The sequence below is a fragment of the Tupaia chinensis genome, unplaced genomic scaffold, assembly GCF_000334495.1.
Source record: "Tupaia chinensis unplaced genomic scaffold, TupChi_1.0 Scaffold141399_1, whole genome shotgun sequence".
NCBI lineage: Eukaryota > Metazoa > Chordata > Mammalia > Scandentia > Tupaiidae > Tupaia > Tupaia belangeri.
The window spans coordinates 300,326-311,472 of NW_006201261.1; the positions used below are offsets into that span (position 1 = coordinate 300,326).

The 11,147-nt window shown below is 43.8% G+C and overlaps 1 protein-coding gene across 1 annotated transcript in view; it reads right to left on the reverse strand.

Moving 5' to 3' along the window:
• Nucleotides 1-11,130, reverse strand: part of MCM3AP (minichromosome maintenance complex component 3 associated protein) — a gene marked incomplete in the record, with an annotated part of 67,198 nt that extends 56,068 nt beyond the window's left edge. Inside the window, 6 exon segments of the mRNA XM_014581962.2 lie at nt 1,624-1,814; nt 2,729-2,870; nt 3,126-3,204; nt 8,350-8,573; nt 9,052-10,377; nt 10,744-11,130. Coding sequence (XP_014437448.1) covers nt 1,624-1,814; nt 2,729-2,870; nt 3,126-3,204; nt 8,350-8,573; nt 9,052-10,270 — 1,855 coding nt within the window.
• Between the last annotated feature and the right edge of the window lie 17 nt (nt 11,131-11,147).

Genomic DNA, 11,147 nt, shown 5'->3' on the forward strand with positions numbered 1-11,147 from the left:
TTAATTTGACCAAGAGAGAGAAAAAGAGAGGGAAAGTGAGAAAGCAAGCCGGCAGGTCCAGGACTCGAACTGTGGTTGGCTATGTGGGAGTCCAGAGACCATAACCAGGCCACCTGCTGGCCCCGAAGATCAACTTCATGTTAAGTTCAAAAGCATTGAATTCAAAATATATCAGTTCTTTAAAACTGTGTCTCAGTATTCACCATTTTTTATTTCAGGTTTTTGCCATAGGGTGTATATATTCACAGGTGAGAGACAGAGAAAGAGGGAAAATAAGAAATCACTCTTCAAGGGGTATGGCCAAGCCACAATCCCTTCTCCTCCATTCTGCTCTTGGGATTTTAGGCACACACACAGCCATCTCCAGCATGATTTTCAAGCCATTGGGTCCAGGGCTCAAACTGTGGCCACCTGTGTGGGAATCCAGCACCTTAACCACTGTGCCACCTGCTGGTCCCACACTATGTTTTTAATAAAAATTATATAATGGAAATTAAATGGGTTTTGACTGTAATAAATAAGCCACTGTATTACCCATAAAACTAAATAATTACAAATGTATCTTCTTATGAAATGGAGTGCAACAATTTCACAACTCAAAATACATGGGGACCAGCAGTTAGCGTAATGGCTATGTCACTGGACTCCCACGTAGTCAACTGCAGTTCGAGTCCCAGACCCGGTGGCTTAAACTCACGCTGGACGCATGTGCGTGCGTGCCCAAGATCCTGAGAGGAGAATGGAGGAGAAGGGATTGTGGCGTGGCCATCCCCCCTGGGGGGAATCTCTGTCTCTATCTCTCTGTCTCTCTCTGTCTGGCGAGTGCATGTGCCCTATAACAACAACAACAAAAAAAGCATTTTTATTTCAAAAAAATCCCAATAACTACTTCTACTTTATTTGGACTATTAAAAATCACCAAGTCAATGATATAATGTACAATGGCAGCTTTTATTACTGTCAAAGGCACTACGATTATTCCAATTATTCATGGCTTTTATACTGGGTCATCAGAAAAGTTACGACATATTTTTCTATGTTTTCCTATGCAAAAATGTATCATGACTTTTCTGATGACCCAGTGCTATAGGGCACACCCACTCTCCAGAGAGGCATTTTAAAGAGAGAAAGGGAAAGTGAGAAATCACCCCCCAGGGGTACAGCCACATGGGATCAGCCATGTGAGATTCAGCTGCCTTAACCTCTGTGCCACCTCTAGCCCCTGTCACTGCATTTATTCTTAGTGTTTTTGGATACTCACTTTTGAACAAGTGATACACATACACAGCTTGAAGGTAAAAAAAAAACATCCAAAGTAGAGCCTCCCCCTCTTACCTCTACCCTTCAGATACACACTTGCTCTCTACCAACAATCACCACGGGCAGGTTCCTTCATGTCCTCCCCTGATTATATGATTTATAGTCATGTAAATACATTTATGTACATGTATACACACATATGCATCACTCATATATGAGGAAGACCAACAAATGATGAGCTTATCAGTAGCACACAGAGATCCCAAGACTAAGCAGCAGGGGAGCCCAGAGCTGCCCTATGGCTCTGAAAAGACCTCACCATGAGTCATCCTTACAGGGACTCTGGAAGCCCCATGCCCATACCTTGCCGCATGATCCTGTCTCTCTGGTCCAGCAGGCGGTATTTCTCCTCAGAAGTCTCGGCCACTGTGCCTATTAAGGTACTGAGGGATGACACACTTGGCCCAAGGCCCTCGGAACCCTCAGAGCCAGAGTCAAAAGGATCTCCCTCAAACTGGTGCGTCTTTGGAAGGTTTGGCTTCTTCACTGGAGAGCTACAAAAAAAAACCCACAATGAATTACTTATTTAATTTCATTTATTATTTTTTTTAAATTTGCTATAGGGCATGTGCACCAGAGAAAGACAGAGGGAGAGAGAGAAAGTGAGAAAGAGAGTCCCAGGTCTAGGACTAGAACCATGGTGGGCCACGTGAGAGTCTAGCATCTTTTTTTTTTTTTTTTTTAAGAATTTTTTTATTTAGGGGCCAGCAGGGGGCATGGTAGTTAAGGACACTGGACTCCCACATGGCCAACCGCAGGCTAAGTCTGGGACCTGGCAGCTTGCTTTTAATCTGTCTCTGTCTCTCTGTCTCTCACTTGCTTCTAATCAGTCTCTGTCTCTCTGTCTCTCTCTCTCTCTAACTCTGTCCCCCTGTGATCAAATTAAAAGAAATAAAGTTAATTTTTTTTTTTTTTAAGAAAAAACCTGCTGGCCACTACTCACTGATTTGTTGATATTACTTTAAAATATTGGGTTGTTGGGAAAGTCATGATGCATTTTTGCATAGAAAAATATAGAAAACTACATCATGACTTTTCTCATGACCCAATATTTTATACATTTCAAAAATGAAAAGAACTCATTAAAACAGCTGAAATGAGTATTTGTAGATCTCTATCTAAAAGAAATTAAATGAAGTAGTATGTCTATATGTTTTGTTTTGTTTTTCTGATGCCAGAGGGCATGTATGCTCACCAGAGAGAGAAAGAGAGGGGGAGAAAGGATCTCCAATGGGGTACAGTCATACTATAATCCCTTCTTCTCCATTTCTCCATTCTGTTTGGATTTGGGGCACGCAACATTGCACAGTGTCTTCCAAACCACTGGGGCAAGAATTCAAACCACAGTCAGCCATGTAGGATCCAGCTCCCTTAACCACTAGGCCACAGGGCCAGCCCATACTCCCACCTTTTATTCAGGTTGCCAGCTGCAGCCCTCACTGCAGGCTTTCCAAGAGGGGAATGCTGAAAGGGGGTGTCTTCTGTGCCCTGGATGGCTTCACTGTCACCTGGTTTTTTCTCCTTCAGAGAAAAGGGCTTCTTATTGGGACCTGAGGACAGAGGAGTCAGAAGAGAATTCATGCTATCAGAGGTCTCCTGATGCTGGACTTGTTCACAATCATTTTAAGAAAGTGACATTCTTATCATTGTCACAAGGTTTCATTATACCCCAAAGGACAACTATGAGATATAGGGATCCACTCAGAGCCAGCCTCCCCCACTGACACTGGGGAAAGAGCTCACACTCAAAGGTCAAACCTTATACACACAGCATTAGACTATGGGAAAAGTAGTTGAAAACTCACTTATTTTCTTCTTGTGCCAAAAGATAGCCATGTCTTTGTGTAAACCTTTCCCCTTCTTTCTAGCCAGGGCTGCAGATGCCTAGAAAACAATCCACAACCACCATGTATGAAGACATTAGAAGGCCAAAGGAAATGAGACTGAAACTCCAATGTGGTGAACACAATAGACCATTCAGGAATAAAAGGTATAGCTGTTCATGCAGCACAGCAACACTTCCACCTGCCTCGTTTTCTCCAGCATTGTCTGTCTCCAGCTCCGCCGTAGTCCTTATCACTTCACCTGACTTGACAAGTAGGTTTCTATTCTTTTCCTTTTTTTTTTTTTTTTGAGGTTTTTGCTATAGGGCGCATGCGCTCGCCAGACAGACAGAGAGAGAGAGACAGCAGAGAGACAGAAAGTGAGAAATCACCCCCCAGGGGGGATGGCCACACCGCAATCCCTTCTCCATTCTCTTCTAAAGATCTTGGGCACGCACGCACATGTGCCTGGCATGATTTTAAGCCACCAGGTCCAGGACGCAAACCTCGGTCGACTACATGGGAGTCCAGCAACATAGACATTACACTAACTGCTGGTCCCTATTCCTTTCCTTCTTGAAATTAACAACTTTGTTGTGACAGAACCCATAAACTAAGTGCTATCACTTGGTGAGATGATTCTTACATGTGCAAAACTAAGAACAATTGCCACTCACACTTAAATATAAGAGGAAGCTGAAGGATGATACTCATGGGGTACTACTTACCTCAAAAAAAAAAAAACACACAGAGGAAGAAAGCGAAAAATCACCCCCCAGGGGGATGGTCACGCAGTAATCCCTTCTTCTCCAGTCTCCTCTGGAGATCTCGGGCACGCACACATATGCGCCCGGCATGAATTTTAAGCCGCCAGGTCCATAACTCAAACCGCAGTCAAGTATGTGGGAGTCCAGTGACATAGCCTTTACACCATCTGCTGGTCCCACTCAAAAAAATTTCTACAAAAATATATTAGGCTGTTCTTGGGTAAAAGATGGGAGTGATCAGCTTTTATATCAACAAATTATTTATTTTTTTCTTTTTTTGGAGAGGCTTTTGCTATAGGGCACGTGCACTCGCCAGAAAGACAGAGAGAGACAGAGAGACAGAAAGCGAGAAATCACCCCCTGGGGGAATGGCCACACCGCAATCCCTTTTCCTTTATTCTCCTCTCGGGATCTTGGGCATGCACGCACATACGCCCGGGGTGAGTTTAAGCCTCTGGGTCCAGGACTCGAACCACAGTCAACTACATGGGAGTACAGTGACATAGCCATTACACTAACTGCTGGTCCCTATATCAATAAATTATTTACAGTGGCAATTTACATATTATGTAATAAAAATATTACAAGTTCAGCTGAGACAATAAGCACATTGTAATAGGCAAAAAATAACTTAAAAAGTGGAAACAACCTAAGTGCCTATCAACAGATGTATAGATTAACAAAATATGGTTCATGGAGGCCAGCACGTGGTGTGGTGGTTAAGGGCGCTCTCTCCTTCTCTGTTCAAACTGAATAATAAAAATAATAAATAAGTTAAAAACAAACTATGGTCCATCCATACAATGAAATATCCACAAATAAAGAGGAATTAAGTTTTTTTAAATAATTATTTTAAATTTTATTTTAATTTGACCAGAAAGGGAGAGGATAAGAGAGAGAAAGTGGGAAAGCAAGCCGCCAGGTCCAGGACTCAAACTCTCTGTTCAAACTGAATAATAAAAATAATAAATAAGTTAAAAACAAACTATGGTCCATCCATACAATGAAATATCCACAAATAAAGAGGAATTAAGTTTTTTTAAATAATTATTTTAAATTTTATTTTAATTTGACCAGAAAGGGAGAGGATAAGAGAGAGAAAGTGGGAAAGCAAGCCGCCAGGTCCAGGACTCAAACCGCAGTCAGCCATATGGGAGCCCAGTGCCCATAACCACCACACCACCTGTCAACCCCACAGAAAAAAGTTTTGATACATGCTACATCAAAGATGAACCTTGAAAATTTTATGCTAAGTGAAAGCCTGTCACAGAATAACAAAATACCTTATGATTCCGAGTATATAAAATGTCTGCAATAGGCAAATTCATAGAGATAATAGATTAGAGGTTACAGAGGGCTTTGAGGAATGGAGAAGAGTTGAGTTACTGCTTAATAGTTTGGAGTTGTTTGGGACAATGAAAAAGTTCTGCTAATACTGGTGATGGCTGCATATGACCATGACCTTAATTAATCTATTAGATTGTTTGAAAAATAAATAAGCAATAAATAAATTCCTCCCTCTCAGGGATTTATACATAGGGAGTGAACTAATCAGAAATACATGCATAACACTGTTCAAAATAGTCCCAGCCATGGTGGTGAATGCTGCTAAGATTCTGTGCTCCACAGGTTGGGACTACACAGAAGGCCCAGGTTTGATCTTCAGTCCAACCTTAAGGCTGAGCATGGTGGTACATGATCCCAGCAACTTAGGGAGGCTCAGGCAGAAGGACTTCTAACTTGAGTTGGCCTAGACAACAGAGACAGAGAGATCTTTTCTAAAAATATAGCTAGAAAGCCAGCTGGTGGTGTGGTGGTTAAGGCAGCTGTATCCCACACGGCTGACTGTATGGTTTGATAAAACACTCTGGGCATGTATGCCCAAAATCCTGAAAGGAGGGGAACCAGCAGTTAGTATAATGGCTATGTCGCTGGACTCCCACGTAGTCGATGACGGTTCGCGTCCCGGATCCAGTGGCTTAAAACTCAGGCCAGGCGCGTGTGCGTGCGTGCCCAAGATCCCGAGAGGAGAACGGAGAAGGGACTGCGGCGTGACCATCCCCCCTGGGGGGTGATTTCTCGCTTTCTGTCTCTATATCTCTCTCTCTCTGGCGAGCACACGTGCCCTATAGTGAAAACCTCTCCAAAAAAAAAAAATCCTGAAAGGAGAAAAATATGGAGCATGACCATTCCCCATGGGAGGTGCTTTTCTCACTTTTCCACATTTTCTTTATCTCTGTCTCGCTCTGCTAAATGCATGTACATCTCACAAATTTTTTTTTTAAAAAGAGGGCTAAGTATTGTGCCTATAGTCCTAGCTGGGAGGCTGATGCAGGAAGGTCATGACACAATGAGACCTGTGTTTTTTAAATTGCCAGAGGCATATGCATTCACTGGAGACAGATGGAAAGAGAGACAAAAAGTGAGAAAGCACTCCCCATGGAGGATGGTCACACTGAAATCCCTTCTCCAGCTCTCCCACTCTTTGGGATCTGGGGGACATTTTGGACACATACACACGTGCACCTGGCATACTCCCTAAGCCTCTGGGTCATGGACTCAAAGAGCACAGTTGGCCATATGGAATTCAGCTGCCTTAACCATTTAACCATCATGCCACAGCTGGCCTCTATTTTGTTTTTTTAATTTGCCAGAGGACACGTGTACTCACTAGAGAGAGACAGACAGGGACAGGAGAAAACACCTAGTAGGGCATACCCTTCTCCTTTATTTCTCCATCCTGTTAGGATTTGGGGCACACATGCTTATGCACCTGGTGTGTTTTTCAAGCCACAGGGCTGAAATGTATAATCAGCCATGTAGAACCCAGCTCCCTTAACCACAAGGCCACAAGGTCAGCCCAAGACCCTGTCTTAAAAAACTGTCAAAGAACAGGGGATGGCAGATGTTATGGTGGTTAAAAGGGTGCTAGACTCCCACATGGCCCACAGTCTTGGACCTGGTGGCTTGCTTTCTTGCTTTCTCACTTTCCCTCCCTCCCTCCCTCTCGCTCTCACTCTGTCCTTCTCTGGTCAGATTAAAATTAATCAATTAATTAATTCTTTTTAAAAACGTTGTCCAAAAATAGAAGAATGGATGGCCAAGTAAACAGGTAAACAGGATAGAATGCCAGGTGCTATTTAACAGTCCCATTCTAGTTGAGACTGTTGACCGATTTCAGAAAATACTCAGGATTCCTACACAATAAGATTATAAACAGTGTATGCAAGGCTAGCCAGATTGTGTGATGGTTAAGGCAGCTAGATCCCACATGGCCAACTGTATGGTTCAAAACTTAGACCCAAGGGCTTGAAAAATACATGGGTGCATGTGTGAGTTTGCCCAAAATCCCAAGAGGAGAGTGGAGAAGGGGCTGCAGCATGGTTATACCCCATCCCTAGTGGGGAGTGGAGGTGAGGCTTTCTTACTTTTTCACTGTTTCTCTCTTTCCTGAGAGCATATGCACCCTATAGTGAATTTTAAAAGAAAAAAAAAAAAAAGCACGGTATATTTCTGTGTGGGTAAAAACAACATGACTATATATTTGCAAAGACATTAACCAAAATGTTCACAGTTAATATCCCAGAGGGCAGGATTCTGGGTGATTCTGTGCCCCTTCAGAGCTTTCTGAGCTTTCCCCTATATTTACAGGTAATACTGCTATCATTTTTAAAAGTTATGAAAACATGTCTTCTACCTTATAAACTTGTCTAGAACTTAATTTTTCCCATAAAAATGTTCAGGAAAAAATAAAGATACAAAGTACATAACATGAGCAGCCATGTACACATGAACCCTACAAACAACTATCATGTACACATGTAAATTATATAAACCCAGTGATTAACAGCACTTATCTCTAAAATATGGGACTGAGATTTCACTTTTTCTGTATTGTTTAAATGGGCTATGTTGCAGTGGGCTATGTCACTGGACTCCCACATAGTCCACTGTGGTTCACATCCCGGACCCGGTGGCTTAAAACTCATGCCGGGTGCATGTGCGTGCGTGCCCAAGATTCCGAGAGGAGAAGGGATTGCGGCATGGCCATCACCCCTGTGGGGTGATTTCTCACTTTTCTGTCTCTCTGTCTCTCTTTGTCTGGCGAGCGCACGCGCCCTATAGCAAAAACCTCTCCAAAAAAAAAAGTAGCTGTGTGGTTATACTGCCACTGTCAAGCCCTTCAGACAAATCTGACTTCATGGGAACCACTTGCCCAGCATTTCTAAAGCACTGCATTAGAAAGGGACCTTGAGTTTTTCAACATGGCTCCAAGTTATGAAATAAATTTTGCTACCTCAGGCACTCCTAGTTAATAAAATATTTGAGTACTTTCTCTATTTTTAACAAGCAAATAACTGACATATTTTTTAAAAAACGAGTTTTAAAGTGGCAAAGTTCAAATCTAGAATAACAAGTGGCAAGCTAAAAGTACTCACATGATCAAAAAAGTGCACCACAGCAAGCTTTTTGCTGCGCCTAGTAAAGATGCGCTGCACTTTAGCAATTTTGCCAAAGTGCTTTTCCAGAGTGGTTCTGTCGTTGAGATAGTCAGGGATGTTCTTGCACTGGATTGCTGTAACTTCAGCGGGAGAGAAGCCCCCTAGACTGTCTGTGCTCTCGCTCCTCTTACTCTGACGCACAGGAGTTCCTCTTAGACAATCTATGGGTTCAGAGAACAGACACAGAAACCCTTCAGATGTAAGGCTTTCAAACAAGAGGAGGCACCAACTATATAAAAATATAGAAAACTGGAGCTAGCAGATGGCTTAGCGGTTGCATCACTGGATTCCCACATGGCTGACCATCGTTCGAGTTCTAGACCCACTGACTTGAAATTCACACTGGGTGCCTGTGCGTGCATGCCCAAGATCCCAGGATCCCAGGGGAAGAAGGGATTGTGGTGTGGTCATCCCCTCAGGGGCTGATTTCTCAATTTCCCTCTCACTGTCTTGTCTCTCTCTCTCTCCAGCAAATGAGTTTTTTTCACACATCTTTCAGGGATATAAGACCTGTTACCACATCTTATATGTTAGAATCCCTAATGCTTGCAGGGGATTCATCAAGAAAATAAAGCTAACACCCAGAGAAACTTACTGAGAACCTGCCAGCAGAACTGACGGTACATTTTTAGAGCTTACCTTCTTTTTTATCTCTACTTTCAGTTTCTTCCTCTTTACTCACACCTGGAAGCCTAGAAGGTGCCAAGACAGACTGACTTCCTCCTGGGATGGCCATATGATCACTTTCTCCAGACTCAACAAAACCAATTTCCTTTTTAGATTCTTTGTTGCCCAGACGACCTACTTCTTTATTGCTTTTGAAGACATCCTGGATCGTCCGACCAAACAAGGTACCTCCCCTAGGTCGATTCAGACGGACAGGTCTTTTATCCGGAGGATGATCGCCTCTGGACAGTGGGTCCAAATCTTCTGCTGTCTCATGGCCATGTCTCCTTGGAGATCGGTCCTGGTCATCCTTTCTTTTCAGCCCTTTCATGAGGCTGGGAAGTGGTTCTATCTGGGAAACACTTTCTTCACACCCTTGTCTGACACTGGTTTTACTAACTGGAAAGGATTCACCTAAAGACCCAGATGATATGGGGAAGCTACTGAAGCTACTACTAGGACTTCCAAATACTGACTTAGGTCCTCTCTTTTCTTCCTCTACATTTTGGTTTGACAGACCAGAGGCAAAGGCAGATGATGAATTGTTACTATTAACTGGTTTTGAAAAGGTAAAGTTTGAATTGGTAGCTGAACTACTTGTCACTTGAGGAAAAGGAAAAGGGGCCAGGCCCCCAGGTCCACTACTAATAGGGTGGGAAAACGTGAAAAACCCAGAAGTAATTTGGCTCTGAGTTTTCTCTGGCTCAGATTCAGCCCCCATTATCGGTCTGAACACTGCATTTTCTAAAGGTTTAAAGCTGAATTCTGCTTTCCCAAAACCAGAGCTTACTATTTCTCCAGTTTCTGCTCCTAAAGTAGAAGTACTTGGGAAGCTCCCAAGGTTGCTAGGTGATTTAAAGTTAAATCCTGGGTTTCCCGGCACAGATGAACTTGAAGGCCCAGAGGGAGCTACAAAGGTGGGAGTGTGTTCAGGTCCAGAAAAGAGTCCAACACTTGTAGTCTGCGTGAATCCTAATGTTGGCACCGAAGAGGAATAACTTACTCCAGTTGATGTTGGAAAGCTGGATACCTGGGAAAATCCTGAGCTCTTCCCAGTTAATGTATTGTTTTGTCCAAAAAGAGAAGGCTGACCAAATCGAAATGGTGACTTAGCCTGAAATGTTCCTATGGAACTACTAGAAGATGGAAAAGCACTAGGCTGCTGCCCGCTGAAAGGATTTGTTGGGTTCATCTTCTGATCCGATTATGAGAAGGTAATAAATACTCTATGTTAGAAAATTGTCCTGTTCCTTAAGCAGTCTGTTGCATTAAGGAGCTTCTCTTCATCTTCAGAATAAGCTGAAAGATAAAAATTCAGATCATCACAGATATGATCACAGTTATGTTAGGAGACAAAGAAATATTAAGCCATATGTCATACTCTAAAGATAATTATTTAAAAGCAGGCAAAGCTAAGGACTAAGTATCCTCATTTTCTGGGAGCGGATAGGCTCTTCTGTTAAAGGGCATGTAGGGAGTTGGTACAAATAAGTTACTTTGTTGGAGAGGCTTGTTACAGAGGCTTGAAGAGCGATTGCGATTTTTTTTAAAACCGGTTCATTTTACGGAGTTGGTAAATTCACAAAAAGGCTCCCTTGGCGATATGAAAATGAATGCCTGGTCTGCATCTAAAGATCTGAATTAAAGAAGGGGCTTTCTCCTGACCTCCCACAGTCTGCACAGCCAGAGAAGTACAATGTAACACTGAGACGTTAGTGTTTCAGGGTCTCCTCCGCCTCCGCTTCCTCCTCCTAGTCGCTGAAGCAAAAAATGCCTTCCAGACTCAGAAAGTCGCTCTCGGCAGCCCTTCGCGACCCCAAGAGCGACGCAGAGGTCCCAGGGGGACAGCCGAGCAGCCGCCCTGGCTAGGAGCACCAAGCCCCGAGCCCAGGGCCGCTGCGGGCAGGCGAGGAGGCCGCAGTGCCCCAGCCCGCTTCGGGGGCGCCGCTGGGAAGAGCCAGGCCCGGGAGAGTAAGCGAGGCACTCCTGGAGACCCGTAGCCCGTCCGTCACGGCCAGCCGCCGCCGCCCAGGTCCGCCGCCCACCGCTGCCGCCGCCCCCCGCGCCCC